The 25,573-nt window shown below is 49.4% G+C and overlaps 1 protein-coding gene across 1 annotated transcript; it reads right to left on the reverse strand.

Moving 5' to 3' along the window:
• Positions 1–278: 278 nt before the first annotated feature.
• Positions 279–25,573, reverse strand: CGN (cingulin). The gene is made up of 21 exons (XM_055584292.1): positions 25,443–25,573; positions 18,356–19,230; positions 17,515–17,615; positions 17,301–17,370; positions 17,108–17,197; positions 15,320–15,447; positions 14,556–14,688; positions 13,788–14,000; positions 13,203–13,351; positions 12,819–12,951; positions 9,548–9,757; positions 9,019–9,225; positions 8,008–8,265; positions 6,829–6,999; positions 5,585–5,746; positions 4,128–4,217; positions 3,572–3,655; positions 3,340–3,458; positions 2,905–3,013; positions 2,061–2,224; positions 279–1,781 (listed from the first exon to the last, which is right to left on the reverse strand). Exons 2-21 carry the CDS (start codon positions 19,214–19,216, stop codon positions 1,640–1,642), a joined length of 3,594 nt encoding a protein of 1,197 aa, XP_055440267.1. The 5' UTR covers positions 19,217–19,230; positions 25,443–25,573; the 3' UTR covers positions 279–1,639.

Genomic DNA, 25,573 nt, shown 5'->3' on the forward strand with positions numbered 1-25,573 from the left:
TATTTAGGGTATCCTTATGCCCCATAGGAATAAAACTCAGTTCTAACCTGTCTTCTTTAATTCTCAAAGAAGGCATTTACTGGTCTTGCTATTCCCAGGAAAGAATGGAGCTGCTATAACCTTCTAGTCTCTCTAGACCCCATCTGATCTGTTGTAAAAGACCTCTAAAAGTGAGGTAAGAAAACTCCAGTTTCAGCCTCAAAGTTGCACAGTAATATGGCTTCTTCATATAATTTAGACTTCCAAATAAACCAGGAAAATGAATGAGAAGTCAAGGATTTCAGTATAGATATATAATTTTTATTTAATTTAAAATAAAAATTCAATGCTCGATTAGATTGGGAGAGAATATATGATTTTCAGAATAGAGGAATTTTTCTAAATCATGAAATTACAAGTCATTGATAAGAACAGGCTTCTCCCTCCTCTAGGCTCCTTACAGAGCCTGCTTAGGAAATAAGAGAGGTGAATCATCTTCCTCACCTCCTCCCCACCAGAACTTGGCTCTCCCCAAATCCCAAAAGAGGAACAAATCCTCCATTGCCTCTTCCCATTTCTACCAAGAGTCAGCTTCTAGCCCCTCTGTATCAGGTCCAGGCTCCTGAGATAATGAGGGTCCCTCAGTTCCCTACTGGGCTTGGGCACCTCTGATAAGAGAAACCACAAGAGAAACCACAGAGACCAAAACATTTGCTTTTCAAACTTGTGTAGACAGTTGTCAGGGTTCCCAGGTCCAACCATCTTATAAACACATAATAGTCCAGAGAGAGAGGAGGAAGGATGGAAACCCTGAGCAGAAGCAGGCTCCACCACTTTATTACAGCCCTACCAAAGCCCCTCTCACAGGGGCTCATAGGCAGAGAAGCCGGTAGATCTCTCGACCAGTCACTGGGGCAGCAGGGAAGGCAGAGGGCCCCAGCTGGGGAAAAGGTGATCTTTGGAGAGGTATGAATGTGCAGGTAATAAAAGGCAAGAAGAGCATCCATATCTCCTCACCCTGGCTAAGGCACTGAGAAGAAGGAACGTAGAAATGGTAAAGATGGGAAGGGAAGGAGAAAGGGTCCCTCGGATCCTAGCCTAGGGAAGACAAAAAATATGTAATGGAGACAGGTGGGGACTACCGCATGGGTCCCATGACTGTGCAAAGAAGAGCATGTGAGAAGTGGGCAGAGTCACGCCAGCATGTCCATTACCCATAATGCTCCCCTAACCCCACTCCAGAATAGGAAGGAAATGAATTGCAGGAGTCAAGGGGGCAGAATCACATAGGGTATTTCCCTGAGCCTAGGGTTAAGAGCTAAAGAAAGCAAGCTTTATATACATGGCAATTTCTATCCCTTCCTAGCCCACTCAATCCCCCTGACCAGCCTGCTCTTACAAGGGAGCAAAGGAGGGGGTTATCGGCACTTAAGGAGGGGGCTCAGTTGGCCTAAAGAGCCCACTCCCCCCAGAGGAAGGGGAATGTCCCTCTACCGGTTTAGCGCAGATGCATTTTTTTATCACCATCACTCAAACCCCTCCCCATCTTAGGTCTTTAATAACTGGATCCCTGCCAGAGATGAGGAATCTGAAGCTGGGCAGAGCAGAGCAGAACTAGCCAGGCCTCAGGTGTGGTTTATGGGCCCTTGTGAACCACAAGCTAACAAGAGCTGGTCTGCAGGTTGCTCTCTGTAAGCAGTGAGGCGATGGAGGAAGGATCGTAGACACTGTCAAATTCCTCATCTGAGCTCAGTCCTTCGTGCTGGAGGGTTGACTCAGCAGCTGAGCGGGAAGCTTTGCGCCTGAGTCAAAGAGAGGAATACCAGTCAGGGGAGATGACAGAAAGATTAAAACAGCCTCCCTTCTCATGCTAAGGAAACTCAGTTCTCCTAAAGCCTAAAACTACCCATAAGATTCCCCTAAGAAGTAGGGGAGATGGGGTACAGGATGGATCCTGAGGTACTAAAAGACAACCATCCTGGCTTTCATCCAGGAATGAATGCCCGCGAAGTCCCCTTTTCCCCACCCAGCTCAGGAGAGCTCATTCCCAACGGAGCAGGGGGCAGAAGAGCAGCCCATACCAGGAGTCCTTCTCCAAGGCTTTGATCCGGGCCTGGAGCTGTTCATTGACCTCATGCTGTTCCTCCAGCTCACGCTGGGCTTTCTTCCTCAGGCTGTCCAGTCGCTCAATTTCCTCTTCGGCTTCATCCACCTGCCGCTTCAAAGCCTTCACCCTCAGGCTTAGCTATGCAGGATATCAAGTCCCCCCATTAGAAATGCATCTGCTGCTACCAAGGCCTGAGACCCTCCCCTGTAGCAATCTTGACAAGGTATATGTAGTTGCCCCTAGAAAAATGTTGTGACCATAGGCAAGTTCCCTAAACTCATAGGTTTGTCCTGGGGATTAAATGAGTTAATACATCACTTGGAAAAAGTACCCAGCGTATCGTTAAGTACTCAGTACATATGCTTGCTGCTGCTGCTGCTGCTGCTAAGCCGCTTCAATCGTGTCCAACTCTGTGCGACCCCATAGATGGCAGCCCACCAGGCTCCCCCGTCCCTGGGATTCTCCAGGCAAGAACACTGGAGTGGGTTGCCATTTCCTTCTCTGATGCATGAAAGTGAAAAGTGAAAGTGAAGTCACTCAGTCGTGTCCGACTCTTAGCGACCCCATGGACTGCAGCCCACCAGGCCCCTCCGTCCATGGGATTTTCCAGGCAAGAGTACTGGAGTGGGGTGCCATTGCCTTCTCCCAGTACATATGCTTACTATGCACTAATCTAGTCCTTTTGCTCTAGCTTCTCTGTCCTTATAGAAAAAAAGTCTAAGATAGAACACATATGAGGTAGGCCCTCCCCTGGCCTTCAAGAAAATGCATAGTATATACTTGCCCTATGGTTGCCTGGCCCTAGCTGCCATTCTTACCTGGTCTTTCTGGTCATTCACATGCTGCCTTTCATCATCAATCTGGATGGACAGCTCTTTAACTCTCCGCTCCAGTTTTCGGTTGGTAGACTGCAGAACTGTCTTCTCCCTGAAAGGGCGGGGTAGGGGGATGTCTAGGCTGTTGCCATTTCTAAAGAAGTTGCTGCTTGGCCCTGTACTGCCTCCAAGGACTCCAAGGGCTCAGCCACAAGCCCCACCATTAGGCTGGGGAGGATCCAGGGCAGATCCAAAGAACTGGATAGACAGAGGCCATTCACATTTCAGAATTCCCATAATTCTCTCTTCTCCCTATCAAGAGAAGAGGGCTCCCGAAAGATCAAGCCAGATTGCCATGACTGAGGCAGAAGATGGAGGGGGGGGAGGTGCCCAGAGGAGAAAAGCCCAGAGAGAGAGAGAAAGGATGGCTCATGTCACCTCTCTTCTGCCTGCAGCCGTTCCTGCAACTCCCGATTCTGGGACTCAAGCTGTGAGAGGCTGGCACTGGGCTTCTGGAAGCCTTCTGAGCTGGCCAACCGGCTCTTCAAGTCCTTGTTCTGAGAGGGGACAGGAAGCCTCCTTGGTTTGCACTCTACTTCCAATAGCTTTCATGGTCATTCTATCCACCTCCCAAGGTCTCTCCCTGAGACTGCCCACCCCACCCACTCACCTGTCTCTCCAAGGAGATTTTGTCACACTCCAGGTCCTGCCGGGCTGACCTCTCCTGCATGAGCTCTGTCCTCAGCTGGTCCACCTAGCAGGGATAGGCCAGAGGAACTGGACTTGGGGAGGACTGATGATGAACCAGCAAGCTGAAACCAAGCTGGGCAGAGTAAATGGAGGGTGCTCTCTGAATCCCCCAAATTCCCAGGCAACTAAGAAATCACAGCCTACTCAAATGAGAGGAGCCATAAAGATTGAAACAAGGCCTCCTCAGTCTCACCAGGAACCAGAATCCCTTCTGAATGGAGATGGCCCAGACTCAAGTCAGTAGCCCAGGCCACCAAGATTCCTTCCTCCATTCAATTCCTGGCTTCTTTCCACTTGAGGAAACCTGCCAACCCCTCCCGAAAGCAGATGAGACTCTGCAGTAGATCTAGTCAAGCACCAATTCTGCAGCTAGATCTCTCCAGACATGAAAGATGGGATGGTAGGGTTGTTTTTGAAAGGGCTGAGAGGCTCTGTCGTCAGGCATAAACATAGATGAGGGGTCAGGAAGGGGTTACCTGATCTCGGCCACGATTCATCCGGTCGGTCAGCAGCTCCACCGTACTCTTCTCCTCATCTAACTCTGCCTCCAGCCGTGAGACTTTTTCCTGTGGCAGAGGGACAACAATTTGGGTTAATTCTGCCCCAAATGCTGGATACCACAATGCCACTCTCACCTGGACGCTCTCAGACCCCAGCCTCCAGAGATTCTTGTCTCTCCCCATCCCACAATCCGTTGGTCCCTCCCCCTGCCCAGAGCCACCATGGAGCTAGCGCCCTCTGCTGCCCAAGTGAGGCATCAAGAGGAAGGAGCGGGCCCACTTTGATCCTGACCCCTTGGCAGGAGGACAAACCCCAGAATCTGTTTCTCAATGGGGCAGCCCTATTTCCCTAATGGGAAAATAGAAACCCAAGCTTCTAAACTCAAGCCAGGCAGTACCACATAGAGACTAAGAGTGTGGGCACCAGAGCCAGACTGCCTAGGTTTAAAAATCAGATCTACCACTTCCTTCCCTGGTAGTTCAGTGGGTAAAGAATCCACCTGCAATGCAGGAAACCCCAGTTCAATCCCTCGGTCGGGAAGATCCCTTGGAGAAGGGAAAGGCTGCCCACTCCAGTATTCTGGCCTGGAGAATTCCATAAACTGTATAGTCCATGGGGTTGCAAAGACTCAGACATGAGTGAGCGACTTTCACTTCATTTCACTTCACCACTTCCTAGCACAGGGGCCAAGGACAAGTGGCTTAGCCTCTCCGCATCTGTTTTCCACATCTGTAAAACGGATAAAACAAAACTACCCATTCCAAAGGCCTATTCTCAGGACTGAGTGAATGAATGAATGTTAGCTGATCCCTCATATCTGACTCTTTGTGACCCCATGGACCATAGCCCACCAGGTTCCTCTGTCCCTGGGATTCTCCAGGCAAGAATGCTGGAGTGGGTTGCCATTCACTTCTCCATTGGATCTTCTGGGCCCAGGGATTAAACCCGGGTCTCCTGCGTTGCTCAGGATTAAATGATTCTTCAATACTTGGCACATAGCACAATATATTAAGCATTTGCTGCTGCTGCTGCTATTATTACTGTTGTCATTATTGCCAAATATAGCAAACTGAAGACCACTGTTGACTCCTTAAAGGGGAGAAGCTGCTGCTCAGCTCCAGCCAACTATTACCATGCAGACAACTCGGGACTCAAAGCCCCTCGTTGTTATATTTTTCAAAGGTAAACAAGAGGCCAGAAATCCAAAATTTTATTTGACATCTTTAAATTTCTAAACAGTGGCAATTAACTCAAAGTTGCTTAAAGCACTGTAATCAAAAAAACGCATCAGCTGTGGACTGCCAGTTTTCTATCCCTAATACAGAAAGAGGCTGGGAGTGCCCTGGCTTTTCCCACAGAAGTCCCACCTGCACCAGGATCCAGACCCCCCCTGCATCTTCCCCCACCCTGCCTCCACATGTCAACCCCTCACCTCAAGGCTCTTGAGTTGCCGGCTCTTGTCATCCTGAGAGCGTTTTTTGTTCTCTGCCTCTTGTTCCAGCCCCTGCAATCGCTGGACCAGCAGCTCTTTGTCCAGCCGGGCTGTGTCCCGATCAGCCTGGGATGCCTGCAGGGCCTGCCGCAGCCTCTGAGTCTGGTCAGAAGAGAAAAATGCAACAGCTCAGATAAAGTGAGGTGGAGGCAGGGTGGGAGCAGTCCACCCTGCAGGGGAAAATTCTTCAACACTTTAAATCACCTGAGTTTTCAGACAACTGATACTGAAACCAAGCCTCAGGGTGTATGATTTAAGTGGACAGGATGCATTTTGGGTATTGAGATTTTTAAAAATCTCCCCAGGTGCCCCTAATGTGCAGCAGGGTTTGAAAATGCATCAGTAGAGGATGTGTTGTCTGTACAGGAGTGACGTAAGTGCATCGCTACAGTGTACAGCCCTACCTAAGTGCATGCGTGCTCAGTTGATTCAGTCATGTCTGATTCTTTATGATCCTATGGACTACAGCCTGCCAGGCTCCTCAGTCCATGCGATTCTCCAGGCAAGAACACTGGAGTGAGTAGCCATTTCCTCCTCCAGGGGATCTTCCCAATCTAGGGATTGAACCTGCATCTCCTATGTCTCCTGCATTGTAGGTGGATTCTTTACTGCTGAGCCACTGGGGAATGCATCCTCTGCCTGCATCTAGGGTGGACAACTCCCTCCACCCTCCCCCGCCTAAATGATTAGACTTAAAGGCAGATCCTAGGATCCTTTGGCAATAGCTTTAATTAAGAGGCAGGCTTCCCTCATGGCTCAGCTGGTAAAGAACCTGCCTACAATGTGGGAGACCTGGGTTCAATCCTTGGATTGGGAAGGTCCCCTGGAGAAGGGAACGGCTACCCACTCCAGTATTCTAGCCTGGAGAATTCCATGGACTGTGTAGTCTGTGGGGTCACAAAGAGTCGGACACGACTGAGCAACTTTCACTTCACTTCCTTGGTGGCTCAGAAGTTAGAGAGTATGCCTGCAATGCAGGAGACCCTGGTTCGATCCCTGGGTCAGGAAGATCCCCTGGAGAAGGGCACGGCTACCCACTCCAGTATTCTAGCCTGGAGAATTCTATGGACTGTGTAGGCCATGGGGTCTCAAAGAGTTAGACACACTTAATTAAGAGGCAATGAATGACCTTCAATATAAGAACACTGGGAGGGTTCCCAGTATCCTGCCATTTAGGCTCCTACCTCATCCTGAAGCCGGCTTAGCCCCCCAGAGGTCTTCTCAGCTTCACTGGCCCACTCCTTGGCCTGGCGCTGGGCATCTGCCACCTCCCGCCGAGCCTTTTCCTTGTAATCCTCCAGCTGGGCCTGGAGCTGCTGCAGGGCTTGCTTTGAGTCGTTCCCAATCTGTTCCAGCTGAAACACAGAGAGAAGAGCTTTTTCAACCCTGCAACTCTTTAACAGTTGCCTCTGTCCCTTCTCTAGGCCCAGACTCCCAAGGTTCTCCCAGAGCCTCCTTCCTGCCCAAACAGCCCTCTCTTGCTCTCTCCTGGACCTAGGTCCCTAGTATGGCTGGGAGTAATATATAGACCTCCTGGATTCAAATCCTGCTCTACCACTTAGCTGTGCAACCACAGGCAAGTTACTTATCCTCTCTCAGTCTCAGTTCCCTATCTGTAAAATGGGATAATAATAGTACATCACAAGGTTGTTGTGAGAATTATGTTAATTAATTATATGCGTACTCACAGCAGTGCCTGATACAAAGTAAGCCTGAAATGACCATATTTTACCAAACCTATGATACCAATGATTATTATAAGGTATACCACTGAAAGAAAAAGTTGCCAACTGAACTATAACATACCATCAATTATAAGACAAATCAATTCCAGAGATGATACAATGTACATTTTAGAACTGATGAAATAGGCGTTTGCTCCAGTTTTATAAATAAGGGTCTAGGTGGATGACCTTACTCGAAAAAAAAGCAATTTATTTCCTTTTCTTCCTTTCTCCTTCCCTCCCCTGAATATAAAATTCTACCAATGAAAATTCCTGTTTTAAGGTCTTACAGATGTCTAAGGAGGGACCATAGGCCTTTTTTTCCCTTTCCCTAAATATAAAGTTCTATCAATGAAGATTCCTATGTTTAGGTCTTATAGACTTCTAAAAGGAACTCCAGGAGACAGACGGTCTCCAAGGATTAGACCGTAAAGGAATGGGATGGCAGGGGTGAGCAAGAACACTCAGGGGACACAGGAAGGATGCCACTCTGCCTCTTTGGCCTTGGCTTCCCCAACAATGAACTTGAGGAAAGCAAACACCACACGCTGTGACCCCATTCCCTCCCCTGTCCACTGCTCCAGGCAAGCTTCTGTATGAGCTGAGCCTCTTCCTGAGCCTGGGCCAGCCCGTGCCCACCTCCTTGTTCAGCCGGTCCACAGTCCTGTCCAGCAAGCGCTTCTGCTCCTCCAGCTCGGCCTTGCTGCGCCTGAGCACCTCCCGCTGCTTCCCCTCCTCCTCCAGCGCCCGGTTCAGCGCCTGCTGCTCCTGCCCCAAGCGGGTCAGCCCCCGCTGGGCCTCCTCTAGTCGTGCCTCCAGTGCCCGCTTGGCTGCTGCCAGGCTCCCCTCCTCTTCCTGAGCTGCATTCAAGGCCTCCTCTAGCCGCTGTTTCTCTGCCTGGGAGAGGAGAAGGTGAGGGATGTTAGACCAAGAGGATGCAAAGCTCAGGCTCAAGCCATTTGGAGGTGAGCAGATGGGAGGGAGGAGGAAGAGATATTTCTGAAAAAGGTGGACAATGAAAACAGGCTCCAAGATCAGAGACCATGTAGAGTGGGAGATGGACAAAAACACTAGGGCAAAGGCTAAGACATTCACGCCAAAGCACACTCCAGAAAAAAACCCAAGGTTAACAAAGGGCTAGGGAGGCAAACAGAAACACATTACAGGCAAAATAAAAGTGATAGCTAAGTATTTCCATGTTCATGTTAGTTGCTCAGTCTGACTCTTTGTGACCCCATGGACTGTAGCCCACCAGGCTCCTCTGTCCATGGGATTCTCCAGGCAAGAATACTGGAGAGAGCTGCCATTCCCTTCTCCAGAGGATCTTCCTGACCCTGGGATCAAACCCAGGTCTCCTGCATTACAGGCAGATTCTTTACCACCTGAGCCATGAGAGTGAAAGTATTAGTCTCTCAGTCGTGTCTGACTCGTCGCGACCCATGGACTGTACCTCTATCCATGGAATTTTCCAGGCAAGAATACTGGAGTGGGTGCCATTTCCTTCTCCAGGGCATCTTCCTGACCCAGGGACTGAACTCAGGTCTCCTGCATTGCAGGCAGTTTCTTTACCGTCTAAGCTACCAGTATGTAGCCAGGGATGAGAGGACAGAGGACAGGGAGGAAGCCAAAGATGTCAGCGAAAGCACTAACCTCTAGCCGCTGCACCTTGTCCCGAAGCCGAGCCTCCGCCACTTCCCCACCCTCCGCCAAGCCTCGTGCCTCCTTCAGCTGCTGCTCCAGACCCAGGATGCGCCGTCGGAATTCGTCGTTTTCTTCCTGGGTCTCCCGAAGCGTCGTCTCCACTGCTGTTCGACGCTGCCCCAGCACTGCCGCTTCTGTCTCTGCTGCCATCTGAGCCTGAGGCCGGTTCAGAGAGGTGGCTCAGACCCCGGGGCTCAAGATGACCGACGACTCCCAAGAAAACCACCCCACAGAGAGCGACTGAAAGAAGGGTGGTACCGCCAGCCAGAGGCTTCCCTGGGAACCCCACCCTACAGAGAAGCAGTGGGTGTCACAAGGTACAGCCCGGCCTCCCCAGCCACATCCTGGCTACGTTTAAGCACACACCTAAGACCGTGGTATTTGGTCTATACATACCCATGATAGGTAATTTTCCATGCCCTCTGGCTCCTCAGCCCTCCAGACCCCTCAGCCTCCACCTCCTAAGCCCTATGCCCACTCCCCTTGCCTTGGAAGCCTCTTCACAGTCTTGTCTCAGTTGCTGGAGGGTCTTTTGTAGCTGGAGGTTCTGCTCTTCCAGCCCCCGGCTCCGTTCAGCCTCGACCCTCAGCTGCTTCTCCAACTCCCGCTCCCGGTGCCGCCCTGCCACCTCCTGGCTCTGCTGCTCTTCCTGCAGCTCCTTAAGTTCCTCCTGTGTCCGGCGCAGCTCCTAGAAGGGATGGGAAATGGTGACAGGGCAGAGAAAACCAGCTTGGGATACCAGAGGGTGGAGAAACGGAAACTCTCATAAATTGCTGGTGAGAGTGTGAAAAGGTATGGCCACTTTGGAAAATAATTTGGCAATGTCTCAAAGAGTTCTTGGGCTTCCCTTGTGGCTCAGCAGGTAAAGAATCTGCCTGCAACGCGGGAGACCTGGGTTCAATCCCTGGATTGGGCAGATTCCCTGGAGAAGGGAATGGCTCCCCACTCCAGTATTCTGGCCTGGAGAATTCCATGGACTGTATAGTCCATGGAGTCACAAAGAGTCAGACACAAATGAATGACTTCCACTTTCAAAAAGTTAACCATAAAGTGACCATATGACCCAGCAATTCCACACCTAGGTATATACCCAAGAGAACTATATAAACATATGATCACAAAAAAACCTGTAAGTAAAAGTTCATAGTGGCATTATTCATTATAGCTAAATATAGAAATGACCCAAGTGTCCATCAGCTGATGAACAGATAAGACTTCCCTGGTGGCACAGTGGCTGAGAATCCACCTGCCAGTGCAGGGGACACAGGTTCGATTCCTGGTCCAGGAAGATTCCACATGCCCACAGAGTAATTAAGCCCACGCATCACAAGTGCTAAGCCCGTGTGCTTCAACCACTGAAGCCCACTTGCCTAGAGCCAATGTTCCACAATAAGAGAAGCCACCGCAATGAGAAGCCTACACACCACAACAAAGAGCAGCCCCCACTTGCCACAACTAGAGAAAGACCAAGGAAAGCAATGAAGATCCAGCACAGCCATAAATAAATTTAAAAATGTTTAAAAACTGATGAAGATAAACAAATGTGATATATCCATACAGTGGAATATTATTCAGCCATGAAAAGTAATGAAATACTGTTACTTGGTACAACACAGATAAACCTTGAGAAACATACTAGATGAAAGAAGCCAGACACAAAAGGCTCGATATTATAGGAGTCCGATTATATGAAATGTCCAGAATAGGCAAATCCATAGAGAGAGAAAGTAGATTAGTGGCTCCTGGGAATGAGAGTGACTGCTAATGGATACAAGGTTCTTTTTTGGGGTAAGTAGAATATCCTATAATCAGATAGTGGTGATGGTTGTAAATCTCTGTGAGTGTACAAAACCCCACTAAACTGTATTCTTTAAAAGGGTGACTTTTATGGTACATGAACTAAATCTCTACTTTAAAAAAACTATGTGGAATAAGAACAGATGAGTGTATGAATAAAATAAAAATAGCTATTTTTTCTCAAATGCTAAAAACCAAAGTATGTGACACAATAAATATTAGTGTGATTTGCTGATCTGATTTCTTTTTTAAAATATTAAAATATGATTTCTGGTTCTAATTATCTAGTAGCTACTTCTGAAATTCAAAAAGTATCATAATTAGGCTGAAAGGTTGTTTATATATATATAGTGAGTCTTCTATATAAGACACTAACTACAAAGAAAAAACTACCACAGTGTGTGGTTTACAGTGGACTGCGTTAGTCTATTTTCCTAATGTATATGTTATGCTATGCTATGCTAAGTCACTTCAGTCGTGTCCAACTCTGTGTGACCCCATAGACGGCAGCCCACCAGGCTCCCCTGTCCCTGGGATTCTCCAGGCAAGAACACTGGAGTGGGTTGCCATTTCCTTCTCCAATGCATGAAAGTGAAAAGTGAAAGTGAAGTTGCTCAGTCGAGTCCGACTCTTAGCAACCCCATGGACTGCAGCCTACCATGCTCCTCTATCCATGGGATTTTCCAGGCAAGAGTAATGGAGTGGGGTGCCATTGCCTTCTCCGTGTATATGTTATAGGCTGATTAAATATTTAATAAAATGTACTTAATATATGAGATAAATGAAACAGTAGTTATTACTTTTTAGCTTTACCTAGCATAATAAATCAATTGAGATTGTCCAGAGGAATGTCCAAGTTGCCTATGTCAGCTAATATAATGAACAAACTTCAGACTATCTTTATTTGTTAACTTAATAACAATACAGTCAAAACTAGGAGTACTTCTGATTTGACAACCACCAAAGTATATTTGGTTAACACTTATTATCTTTTTCTCCACCAAAAATTTTTCTATAAGCTCAAGCTTTTATTTATCTGGGAAATCATCATTCAGAGGTATATTTCTTTACTCATTTAAAAATATAATGCTTACTGATTACAGTTAGGTAGCCTTATAGTAAATGCATGATCAATAAGCATTGATTAATTAATACTTGTTAACTGATTACCTACTACATACCACGCACAGACAATCAAAGAAATGTAGACCCAGAAGGATTCTCAAGAGGCTGTAAATGCCAATTCTCCATAATTATAATTAACAAAAATATTTTCTAACTTTCAAATCATTTGAAATAAAGCACTGCTTTCTTGTCCTTCATAAACTAATACCAGGAATACAAAGAAATTATTTCTGTGTTCATTTCAATTTTATGAGATTGTTTATAAAATATCCACGCATGATAAAAACATTTAGTTCCCTGGGTCTAGATTCTGCAGTAGCCTTCAAATTACAATTTGGCTCCCCATGTAGGTCAGCTGGCCATGTACTGCATGTGTTCCAATCCATGCGACAACACTGGTCATTGTAAGCTAATAAACCAGTGTTCTAACTGTAAATGTTGGTTGCATAAGTACAGTTAATGAGTCCCCTCTAAAAGATGGAGTAACCCTTGCTATGATGACCAAATGAGGTTTCCAAGCTTGCAAAAATGAGCCTGGAGTTTCACAAATTCACCTCAATGTTGCTACCCATGAGGTCTCTTGGGAGGCAGCCAGCAGCCTCTGGCTATAACCCAAGCTGGCCACGGAGAGTTCTTTCCATTAGAAATGTCTACAGTGAATGAGGAGACTAGTCCTGCCGGAGTGTGTGCTGCGAAGAGATAAGGCTGAGCAGGCAGGAGGAAGTCTGAAAACAAAGCAGTGGGAGACAGCATGAAGGCCCTCGTGGATGGGTGAGGCATGCACCCATCACCCCGACCTGCCCTTCTGTCCCCCAGCTTCCAAGTACCTTCTTGAGCTCCTCCACCTGGCGAGTATCTCCAGCACCAGTTCGGGCCTGCCCTAGTTCCCTTTGCAAGGCCTCTATCTTCTCCCCAAGTTCCTCTTCCAGCTCGTCCTTCTCCATACGCAGCTGCAGGAGTCTGAGCCCAGCAAGGTGAGATAAAAGGGAAGGGGAACAGAGTGAGGCCACCTGCTGGGGAGAGGCTAGAAGAACAATGAAAACCACCTCCCTGGAGGTTAATACACTGGGCCCCCCCCTCCTCAGGAGGGAGGAAGGTGGATACGGAGAAGGGCAGTTTGAGAAACGGGAGAGGGAAGAGCACAGCGCTGACGGAGAAGAGCAGGGATAGAAGAATCCTGGACAAGCTTCCTGGGGGGGGACTATCCTTACTGCTGCTTGGTGGCTCTAAGCTCCTCCTTGTTCTTCTGAAACATGTTTTGCCAATGCCCTGTCTCCTCTGAGGTCTCCTCCAGCTCCTTCTGCAGCCCCCGCACCAGGGCTGACATCTTCTGCTTCTCGGCTTCTAATGCTGCGTGGTCCTAGTGAAGAGGAGAGTCAGGGGCCAGGAGGTTCAGAGGCGAGAGCTAACTCCAGAGCAAAGTGTGAGAGTGCAGATGGTAAGGCTCAGATCCAGAGGCACTGTGCCAGCTGCACACCCTGACACCCAGGGAGCCTGGCGCAGCGCTAGTACAAGGCTCTCTTCCTAAGACACAGTCTGCCTCTGTCATCTAGAGGGAGTCTCCTCCATTATTTCCCCATGGGACTTCGATCACACACCCTCATGGGACTTCTGGCCCGCACTTCTTCTCTCCACCCTTACAGGTTTCCTGACAAAGGTTTTCATTACATCTCACACGTGTCTTTTAGCAGGAGTTCCAGTGATGACCAGGAAAAAAAATCCCCAGATACCAAGACCTCAAGGCAGCCCCCTTCCCTGGGATGCCCTCTTTTCCCAGCCCTGCTCTTGTCACATGCCTGGGTCGCGTCCTGCATGCTCCGGCGAAGCTGTTCGGTGTCCCGCTGGTACTGTTGCCTCACGTGCTCTACCTCCTGGTCCCGGGAGGCCACCTCCTCCTTCAGGGCACCCTTCAGGGCCGTCAGCTCCCGCTCCCGCAGCCTCAGCTGCTCCTCCACCCTCTGTTTCCCCTCCAAGACCTCCTCCAAAAGCTCCCGGGTCTCTATCAGGTCCTGGGGAAAGTGAAGGTGGAAGTACAGAGGTGACCATATTAGAATCCACCTGTCTGTTAATTCATTCATTCATTAATCCAGTCAGTCAAAAAATATGTATTGAGCACTTCTGATCTGCTAGGCACGTGAACAGGTGCTCTCTGCCCTCTACAATGCCTAGTTAGGCTAAAGGAAATCCACCATTCTGTCTCTGGGATCACCCCACCACTGAGCCTGCCTGAAAGCACCCTAAAGAGACAGTCAGCTACCTCCTCCCCATACTTTGGGGAAACATAGATGAGCAGACTTGAGGATGCTCTTGCTGAAAGGGAGCAGAGATGAGAGTACCCCACCCTGGGCTTTCCCTGGTGTCAGATGATAAAGAATCTGCAAAGCAGGAGACCTGGGTTTGATCTCTGGGTTGGGAAGATTCCCCTGGAGAAGGGAATGGCAACCCACTCCAGTATTCTTGACTGGAGAATTCCATGGACAGAGGAGCCTGGCGGGGGCTACAGTCCATGGGGCCACAGAGTTGGACATGACTGAAGCAATTAATACACACACCCTCCTCCCTACCTTCATTAGCACCTCCTTAGCAGCTTCAGGACCGTGGGCCTGTTTCAGCTTGTCCTGCAGCTCCATCACCTGGGTCTCCAGCCCATGCCGTACCCTTTCACCCTGGTCCAGGAGAAGCTTCATGTTCTGGAGCCTAATAATCAATTACAGACCACATTATTGAGCATTAAGTGTCAGTCCATTTTCTAAACACTTTACTTATAGTAATTCCTTTAAACTTCCTTCAAGCATTTGTTCAAATCTAAACAATGTCTCCCCTGTTTGATTTAATACTATAACCTGCTCCCCTACAACCCAGCCCTCCTAAGGTTCTTTAACCTACTCTACTTACCACCTTCTCACATGTTACACATTTACTTACATAATATGCTTATTGTTTACTGTCTGTTTTTCCTCACTAGAAACTTTGCTTTATGGTTCACTGATGAACCATAGGAATCTAGATCAGTACCAATATATAATACTGATCACAAAACTTCTGCTACATGAATGATTGAATCCTCACAACAATCTGGTGAGGCAGGTATTATTATTAAGCCCATTTTACAGATTAAGAACTTGATGCACAGAGGCAAACCCAGGCAGCCTAACTCATGCACTATGAGCATATCTGATAGAAAAGGTAAAGAGAAAGGTCTCATCTTTAACCATCTCTGTCTGCCCCTTTCAGCTTCTGGAGATTTCCCTGTCTCCCCCAGCGCTGGGGGAGTCTCTGAATCTGGCTGAGGTCCCCACATGGCCCTGCGCGCACCAGCTGCACTCACTCCTTGGTACTCTGCTGGGCCTCCCCCTTCCTCCTCTCCAGCAGCTCCTGCAATCGGCTGCACTCTTCTGCCTTCTCCTCCAGCTGCCGTTCCAGCCCCACCTGGGACGGCTCTAGCTTCTGCCGTTTCTGGCAAAGGAAAGGAGAATGAAACAGGTGAAGGGTAGGTCAAGCCTCTCAGAAGGACCAGGATTAATGGAAATGTCTAACACCTATTGATACTCACTATGTGACAGGCGCTGAACTAGGAACCTTATGTATATTATCTGCATTTAAGCCTCAGATGAAACCTTGTAATGGTACTTATACTTGTAATGGTTTAAAATATGTCCACAGATTCTTTGCCATTCCTTTCAAAAGGTGAAACCTCTCCCCTTGTGCAGAGGCTGGACTTAAATAGACTCCCCTGGAGTACAGGCCATCTCTTCTAACAAAGAGACAAAGGAGGAAGTGATATGTCACTTCTAAGACTAGGTCATAAAAAGGCACTGCAGCTTCCTTCTAAGCTTCTCTCTTGAATCACCCACTCTGAGGGAAGGTAGTTACCACACTGTGAAGACACTCAAGCAGCCCTATGAAGAGGTCCACGTAGCAAGGAACTGAGGCCTCCAACTAACCACCATTGAGCAAGCCATGCTAGAAGTAAATCCTGCAACTCCGGTCAAGTATCCTAATGACGAGACCCCCAGCCAATATCTTGACTGGAAGCTCATTACAGGCCCTGAGCCACAACTACCCAGTTAAGTGGCTCCCAGACCTTGGACACTCTGATACTGGGCGATGTTTGTTTTGAGGTAATTTATTACACAGTAATAACTGTGTGTATGTGCTCAGTTGTGTCTGACTCTTTGTGACCCATGGACTGTAGACTACCAGGCTCCTCTGTCTACGGAATTTTCCAGACACGAATACTGGAGTGGGTTGCCATTTCCTACTCCAAGGGATCTTCCCAACCCAGGGATCGAACCCCCACCTCCTGCACCGCCTGGGCTGGCAGGCGGATTCTTTACCACTGTGCCAAGGTAGAAGCAGTGTTAAAAAAAAAAAGGAGTACAAAGGCTTGAGCATAAGACTGACCTGAATTTTAAAATTCCTCTACAGCTTACCACCTTGGGCAATTCATTTCATCTTTCTGATCCTCAACTTTCTTATCACACAAGGGTCCAGGATACCTACTTTACAGGGTCACTATAATCGTTACATATTACTCGGGATAGTACCTACTACAATAATTCAGCTCAATAAATGGCAGCTCCTATCACTGCCACCATTATGATAATGATGAAAAGAACTGAGGTAAATAATTTGCTCAAGATTTATACAGTCAGTAAGTGGTAGAGCTGGGCTTCCCTGGTGGCTCAGATGGTAAAGAATCTGCCTGCTTTGTGGGAGACCTGAGTTCAATCCTTGGGTTGGGAGGAGGGCATGGCAACCCACTCCAGTATTCTTGTCTGGAGAATCCCATGGACAGAGGAGCCTGGCAGGCTACAGTCCATGGGGTTGCAAAGAGTCGGACACAGCTGAGCGACTAAGCACAGCACAAGGGGCAGAGCTAGGACAAGACTGTCCAGAGGAACAGAATGAAAAGTAGTTGGACCCCTGATGAATGTGTTCTTCCTCTCCAGGCTCCGGAGAACCCCCAAAGTCCTTCCTGGGACTAGCACACACTCTTATCTCATCTCACAGGACACACAAGTGCTCTTCCCACTGCTTGGAAGGGCCCATCCAGGCCAAGTTTCTTCTCCCATGTGGTCCTTCACCCCTCCTGCACCTCTGATCCTCTCCTCACCTTCACCTCGTCATCCAGCTTTTTCTGTAGCTCCTCCACTTTTTGGGTGAGTTCAGCCTGCCCTGCCTTAGCAGTACCAGGAGAAGCCATCTGCCAGAGACACAGTGGGGAAAGAAGTGAGTCCACATCCAGATCCTGAGGCGCATGAGGCCCTAAGCCTGCCCCCCCACTCCACCATGAGAAGGCCACTCACCACCAGAGGCTGCAACTGCTCCAGTACCAAACTGACCTTCCTCCTCACAGAGGTTTCACTTTCTGAGCTTCTGGAGGATGAAAGGACAGACGCAAAGGTAAGGGGAGGCAAGGATGGAAGAGATGAGGGAAGGGAAGAGATGAGCAAGGAAGATGGGGAACAAAGCTAGAAGAACAAGAAAGTGACTCTGCTGTTGGGAGAGGTCCCCACTCACCCCTCTCTCAGGATGCCATAGATGGTGGCCTTCACGTGATCCATACTGCCTGGTGGGGCGGCCTCCTGCTGGTCTCGGAGAAGGTCTGGAGTTGATTTGAACTACACAAGAAGTAAACCCAAAGAAATGGGGAGGTTGAGAAGATTAAGCCAGAAGCGTGTATGGGGTTCAGGTAGAAGAGAAGTGGCAGTTGGGAGATGAGGCCCTTCAAGCACGAAGAACGAGCCTGAAATGGGGTACAGAGGCAATACTTCTGAGGCCAGAGCAACAGGCCAGGAAGGATCCACGTCTCACTATTGCTGCAAACCAGATTTTGCTCGACAGGCAGCTCTCAACCAGTTGTGAGCTGTGTCAAAGGCTATTTGTCACTAATGGCAGTTAATGTACTAGAATGTGTAAATGATTTACTTTTAGAATAGATTTAACTTTGTCTCAGAGTAACGTCACTCCCCTACTCACTCACATTCCTGAGTGGGAGACAAAGGTGGGAGTTTTGGCCAGAGCAGCAGAGAGCCACTCATATCCTCCAAGCCTGCTTCACTTCTGTGGCAGCCCTAGCAAATGCTAGCGACTGAGGCACACACAGTGGTCTGGCAAGAACGAGTTAGCTCTCCAGGCTTGTGAATGGTGATTTCACAGTTACTTCCACTTCCTTTACAATTCTGCCCATGGAAGTATCTTGTACACGTGAATATCATCTGTTAAGCAGATGGATAAAGTGGAAGACAAAATGTAGACTCTGCTATAGAGCATCTGAGTCCACTAGGGGGCCCAGGGCTGCTGGGTTGGGGCTGATGAGAAGGGGCCAGGGGTTGGAAGCCACAGAAGGGTGGGGTCTGACCTGTAGCACTGCAGGGTCCTGTACCCTCCCCCGTGGCTCCTCAAAACTCTGAAGGACCCAGTCCTGGGTCTGACGGGCACGGCTAAAGCCGCCTAGAGAGCTCTGGGCTGACGGTTTCGACTTGCCCGTGTGCTGGTCATGCTTTGTGCCAGGGATCCAGTGATCAGGGGACTGGCGCTCCCGTTCCTGGAGGGTGGCCCGTGGCAGCCGGTTGTCCAGGCTCTGGCTCCGCTTGCGCTGTTCAGGGGGCAGCATCCGCGTGCGGCGGCCAGTCCGGCCCCGGGTCTGGCCCCCATGGTGACTGTCAAACTTGTTGATGAGTGAGTCCACCGAAGACAGGGGGGCAGTGTCAATGGTGTTGCCCGGGGAAGTCCCCTGGGGGGCCAGCTCCAGCAGGCTGGTGCTCCTATTGTCTGGATCCATCAGGGAAGGGCCTGCCAGGGAGGCCTGGGACTGGGAGCGGAGTAGCCTTCCATTCCAGTGGGCCCCGGGCTCCTCATCTGAGGTGCTGCCCTGTGAGGGGGCAGGCAACTCCCTGGCCTGAGAGTAGGGGCTCTCGGCATGTTCCGAGTCAGAGCTCAGAGCTCCTGGCGCCCCTCGGTTGTTGGCCCCCTTGATCTGGACCCCAAAGGAGTCACCGCCTTTCTCTCCACTGTTAAGCACTACAAAGGGCTGCCCAGCAATGCCCTGCACGCGCACAGCAACCCCGTAAGTACTGGCTCTTGCATCCTTAGCTGGCCGTCGCCCACCACGACGTAGGGTGCCTATCTCTGCCTCGCCCACTGGTTCTGTGATGAAGCGAATCTGGACTCCATGGTCAACAGGGCCCCGGGGCTCGGCCATGGTGGACGCCTGCTCCATGGATAGGAGGGGTCCTGGAAGATGAAGGAAAGAGCTTAAGCTGAGAGATTAGAAATCGAAACCCAGAAACCTCCACGTGCCCAGCTTCTACGAGGCTGACTGCCTGCCAGTTCCCTCTATACAAAATAGTGATTCTCATACTTCATCTGAGCAGCAGCATCTGAAGGACTTGTTAAAACACAGACTCCACCCCCACCCCCCGACCCTCCGCAGAGTATCAGACTCAGGAGGTAGTCCCCAAGCGTGGGTTTACATTTCTAACAAGTTCCCAGGAAATGCAGATGCCGCATCCAGATTCCACACTTTGAATGACTGGCTCTCTCCTAGACATCTTTTTGTCCCTTTGGGGTTTTTTGTTTGTTTTTATTATTTACTCATTTACTGGGCTGTGCCGGGTCTAGTTGTGGCATGCAGGATCTTAGCTGTGGCACATGAGATCTAGTTCCCTGACCAGGAATCGAACCCAGCCCCCTACATTGGGAAGGTAGTCTTAGCCACTGGACCACCAGGGAAGTACCTTTTGGTCCCTTTTGAATCTGCTACCTTTTGAATCTGGTCCCTTTTGAGTACTGCCTACTCAAGAAAAAAGTAAGTGTTAGTCACCCAGTCAAGTCCAACTCTTTGCAACCCCATGGACTGTAGCCAGCCAGGCTCCTCTGTCCATGGGATTCTCCAGGCAAGAATACTGGAGTGGGTTGTCATTTCTTTCTCCAGGGGATCCTCCTGACCCAGGGATAGAACCCAGGTGTCCCACACTGCAGGAGGATTCTTTACTATCTGAGCCACCAGGGAAGCCCACTCAAGAAAAGATTTAAATAACATTTAAGAGTACCAGTCCAGGGAGTTCCCCGGTGGTCCAGTAGTTAGAAGTTCATGCTTTCACTGCTGGGGCCAGGGTTCAGTCCCTGGTTGGGGAACTGAGATCCCGCAGGCCATGTAGGATGAGTCCAAGAGGCCCCAGGGCAGGCAGACTTGTCCATCTGAGGGCCAGAGCCAAGACCACCTGCAGGTCGCCTCCCTAGGTCCATACTGCCTAAGCCCAGAGTCAGCAGATGGAATGTAGTCCAGGTATGTGCTGGCTCCAGGAACTTGGGGAGGAGAATTTCTCCTCTAAGCAAATAAAAAACCAGCTTCCCCCGCCCCTTCTGCTAACCTCCACCAGGGCCTAGCACCAAACTGGAGGAGGAGCCTCTGAAGTGCCAGAGACACAAACATACCTAACTCAACCCTCCAGAAGAGCTCTGGGCCAAGGAAACTTGGCAAGGCCCCTTTCAGGCAGGGACTGTAGAAGGGCTAAGCAGCCCATGAACCAGCGGGAGCAAGGAAAGGAGGGGCAGAGCTCTAGGTGAGACAGGGCTTGGAGTAAGAGCATTCCTAACATTCCCAGTCCCTCCCCTCCAGAGGAAGATACAGCGGGGAGGAACCCCTTATCAGCAATGGTTCTTCACCTTTTTGGTATTTGAGAAAATGTGAAAGCAATGCACCCTTCCCCCAGGTGACAGCTCACCCAGACTTTTAGCACAGCATCTCAAAAGGTCCTCAAAGCCCACCTGTGAACCCGAGGACCCCATCCTTCCACTGTGCAGACAATGGGGAGGACCAACCTCTCTGGACCAACCAACCTCTGACTCAGATACCCAAGACAGCAAGATACTTAGTTGGTAGGACCCTATGCTGGAATTCAAGTAAGAAATAGGACCAGAGGGATTCCCTGGTGACTCAATGATAAACAATCCACCTGCCAAGGCAGGAGACACAGATTCAGGGATCTGGGAAGATCCCACATGCTGTGGAGCAACTAAGCCCATGTGCTACAACTACTTAGCCTGTGCTCTAGAACCTGGGAGCCACAATTACTAAAGCCCAGACGCCCTGGAGCCCATCCTCCACAACAAGGGAATGAGAAAGCCAATGAGAAGCCCATGCACCACTAATAGAAAAAAGCTCAAGAAGCAATGAAGACACAGCACGGCCAAAAATAAATAAATAATTCTTTTTCAAAAAGAAAAGAAATAGGACCAGAAAAGAAGCTACAAGGCAAAGGTATAAGTTCTCCAAGCCACTCATCCGATAGAAAAGGCTCTGGACTAGACTCCGGATCTGACCTGGAATCCTTGTTTCTGCTCTTCACTTAATGTATATTACCTTGGATAAATCACAACTTTTCTAAGCCTGTTTCCTCATCTGTAAGATGGACATAATGATACTACCTCACAAGGTAGATAATTGCCCAAGAGAATTAGACAATAACAATTATATGGGTATATGCAACTATAAAAATTTATTAAGTTATACACAAGATTTTTGCCCTTTATTTACTTAGATTCTACTTCAATAAAAAGAGGGAAAATGACAAGATAGTAAACATGAACACACCTAGCAGCAAAAGCCTGTCACAAAGTTGTCGACAAATGTTATCCTGCACATATGTTGCTCCTTTCAAGGGGGCCTTCTTGGCTTCATTTGGTTTACAGAAGGATGTCACTTCCTCAGAGAAGCCTTTCCTGACCCTTCCCTCCCACAGACTAGATCAGATACACATTATACGCTCCACAGATGGCCTCATGAGTTTGCCTCAGTTTATTTTTTTAATTTATTTTTAATTGGAGAATGATTGCTTTACAATGTTGCGTTGCTTTCTGCCATACAACAACATGAATCAGCCGTTAAGTATATACATGTCCCCTCCCTCTTGAGTATATACACCTCCCACCCCCTACCCCATCCCACTCCCCTAGGTTGCCATAGAGGACCAGGTTGAGCTCCCTGAGTTATACAGCAACTTCCCATGAGTGATTTGTTTTACATATGGTAACACATGTGTTTCCATGCTACGCTCTCAATTCATCCCACTCTCTTCTTTCCCAGCCATGTCCCTAAGTCTGTTCTCTACATCCACGTCTGTTCCTGCCCTGCAAATAGGTCCATCAGTACCATTTTTCCAGATTCCACATGTGTGCATTAATATACAATATCTATTTTTCCCTGACTTACTTCACTCTGTATAACTGGCTCTAGGTTTATCCACCTCACTAGAACCGATTCAAATTCATTCCCTTTCATGGCTGAGTAATATTCCATTGTATACATGTACCACAATTATATATTTATCAGAGGGACAATTTGTTTCCTGTTTCCTCCACTCGATTATAAGCTCCTGGAGGGGAAAAAAACATTGCTCTCAGCTGACTCCTGTGTCCCCAGGGCCTAGCAGATAGTAGACATCAACATGTATCTATTAAAAGTTGTATCCTGAACCAAGGAGAACTCACACAGCCGTGGGGAGATTTCCCAAGGATCCCACACAGCCATTTCTTGTTTGCCCTAGTAACAGAACCTCTTCCTGGCCCGGACTCCCTGCCCTCTTCAGTCATAATTTTGGAACCAAATGTGCCTAGACTGCCAGCTATCAGAAGTCATGATGTGGCTCTACCATGATAGTATATCACCTGATCTTCCAGATTCAGGTCAAGGAGTTCTCAGCCTAGTCCCAGAGAATACATAGCCCCTTGCCCACCCAAGAGCATCAAGTTGCTCAGAGGCGGAACCAAGCCTACCCCTAGGTCCCAGGGACTCCCAAACCTCAATCTTCTTCAGCCCCAGAACATGTGAATCCAGGGCCAGGAGGGCTGAAGGGATCTTTGAGGTGGGTCAGAAAGCAGGGCTCTAAATGATTCAACATGGAAAACCCGAAACCTATCCGCCTTCAGTTACAGAGGACAGCGGGGCGGGGTCCACAGAGCAGGGCAGCTCCAAGGTCTTGCGTAAGTGCCAGAGGCAGGTAAACAATGATCGAGTGCCAGGCAACAGAGAGCCCAGAGCCTCTGCTCTCACCAGATGCCTGACCCTGCTTTTCCCACCACTGGCATGTGCCCAGGGCGCTCTTCACCAACTGGACTTGGGAAGAAGACTAGACCACAAGTTAATTCAGCTTCATCTGTCTGCCTGTCATTCCTGCCTGCGAGGAGGGGGCGGACACAGCACCTGTATCAGGCAGCCACTTCTCCCTGAGTTACTCATTAGCCTGCCCTGCCCCAATTCCATCATCTCTGGCCCAGCCATAAGCGTCTGGCTTCCAACTAGGAGTGACAGGGTCTCTGGACTCCTGGCAGAAGTGGGGGTGGGGTGGTTTCGGGTATGCCCAGGAAGAACTGGTATATAGAGGGCCTTGCAATATACTAGATGCTATATAATTGGCAGAGGCAGAAAATGGGTAAACTAGAGGTACACTGATTAGACTCCCCTTGGAGGTAACAAGGAAAACAAAATAGAAAAGGACCACTCAGTGACCTTGATCTTTTGGCTCCTATTTTCTCATACAGGTAATGAGATAAGGTTGACTGAGGATCCAAAAAGAACCCCCTAAGTGTACTCCTGGTTCAGTCCACTGAAACAGCCAAACCTGAGCGCCAGGCTAGAGCTGCTGGGCCAGTGGGGGGGAAAAAAACACAATGAGGAACTGGGCCCCTGCAAACTGGCTGGACAGGTTTGAGAGGCAAGAGGAAGGGGAGGGCCAGGGAGACTCCACTGGCAGTTTGTGAAGCAGATCAGAGAAATTCCACACCACAGAGGAGGCAGAGGGGCAAAACCAGGGGCAGGGACTCTGTCCAGCTTAGATGCCAAGGCAGAAGGTGGGAAAGGAACAGGCAGGAGGAACAGAGATACGAACAGATACACAATGAGCCTGGTGAGTGAGAGACAGCCCAGTGTGCGACAGGAAGACTGTCTCCCTCTACCCCTCCCTCTTGAGAGTTCCCAAGGTTGCATTCCAGATCCCACATAACCTGGGCCACCTCCCTGGCTCTTAGTTCTCCCCTTGCCTAGCCTGAAGAAAACCAGCGGCCCTACTCTTCTCCTCACTTCCCACAGGGGTGGTGGCAAGCAGGTCAGCCTGGGGAAAGCAGGAAGGGTTCTAGGAAGCCAGAATCCTCTTAGGGTCAGGCAAATCTCTGGATTAGCAGTCCCCTAGGGCCAGCCCCCCATTCCCAAATACCCAGGATGAAAAAAGAGGTATGGAGGCATGTGTAAGCAGCCTGTCGACTACATAGCGGTTGCTAATTATTTCCCAATTACAACAACTCTCCTCAGGCAGGGCATCAAAGGGGCCAAGTTATGGCTGGCTCTGGTTCCCTCACCCGCCTAAGGCAAGGAAATCTGCCTCAGAAGTTTAGTCTAGGCCCTCATGTGCACCTCTCATCCAGCCTGAAGACTTAGAGGTGCTGAATCTCCTAGTCCTGGGGTCTCCTGAGGAGCCCTGCTTATTTCCTGCACCAGTGTCTTCTGCCAGTCTGACAGCCACCACAGTCCAGCTGTTAGGGATGCCTGGTGGGGTCTCAGCGAATAATGGAGAATTTCCAAGAGGCATTGAGAAAATTGGTTAGGCTCCCAAACCTCACCCAACAGCTCCATCTAGAACCCCAGAAGTATGTGTGCTTGGAGGGAGGGTTTGACATTAGCCCCCAGAAAGAGGCCTCATTAGAAAAAAGTATTTCTACATATTTTGTAGGCCTAGGGATCAGTGCTTACTCAAATCCCTCTCTCATAGAGCACTCTCTCAAGAGGAAGAAGGAAAAATCCTCTCTGGCAAGAAAGCAAAGGAGGACAAATGTCGAAAGCCTTAGTTTCACACCTAGCAAAGAGATGGGGGTATCCTCTCCTTTTACCTCTCGGTGTCTATTAATTGCACCTGTCTCCTCCCATAGGTGAAAGGTTAAAGACTCCACACCTCAGAGCCAACTCAAAGCTAGAAGAGAGGTATCAGGGCCGGCTCAGACTGGCAGTCGGGGAAAGAACCTCAGAGAAACAGCACCTTTCCACGCCCTCTCCTTTCCGTCTCTGAACCATAGACAGCAAGTCCCCTTTGCCCTACCAAGACTGACTCCTTCCCCCTACCATTCCGGTCTCCAGGAGAAATTCTGCCCCAGGGACTGGCGTCTGACCTCCAGAGATATCTTGGCCCTGAAACGCTTTCATGCCCTGGGAATAGCCTTAGCCTCAGGTGCCCCTCACCTGGCACCTTCCCAAGCACCTGCGTCTGGCACCTTAGAGCAGAAGCCAGCTCTTTATCAGTAGTACTCCCACCCTACCTTGACCTCCCCTCCTCCTCTCGCCAACACAGCACCTGTGCCCTGGGTATCTCTGATCGCCTTGACTCCCGCCCCTCAAGGGTACACCTGAGAGCTCGCCTGCCTCTTGGGTGCCCTCGCCTCCCGCCCGGTTCACTCACCCTAGCCGGGCTCGGCGCTCCCGGGCTCGGGCTCGGGCTCGGGGAGAGCTGCACGATCGGCTCCCGGGCCCTCCCCCTCTGTCCCTCTGAGCTCCCTCCTTCTTTCTCCCCCTCCCACCAACCTGTTACTC

The sequence above is a fragment of the Bubalus kerabau genome, chromosome 6 (assembly GCF_029407905.1).
Source record: "Bubalus kerabau isolate K-KA32 ecotype Philippines breed swamp buffalo chromosome 6, PCC_UOA_SB_1v2, whole genome shotgun sequence".
Taxonomy (NCBI): domain Eukaryota; kingdom Metazoa; phylum Chordata; class Mammalia; order Artiodactyla; family Bovidae; genus Bubalus; species Bubalus kerabau.

Bases quoted from the DNA above. Each gene is read 5' to 3' on its own strand.
- CGN (XM_055584292.1), bottom strand. From the start codon at position 19,216: ATGGAGCAGGCGTCCACCATGGCCGAGCCCCGGGGCCCTGTTGACCAT. The intron at 14,001-14,555 runs GTAGGGAGGAGG...CACTTTCCCCAG, and splicing joins CTAAGGAGGTGCTAATGAAG to GACCTGATAGAGACCCGGGA. The intron at 3,014-3,339 runs GTGACATGAGCC...CCGCCCTTTCAG, and splicing joins CGGCTGCAGGCAGAAGAGAG to GGAGAAGACAGTTCTGCAGT.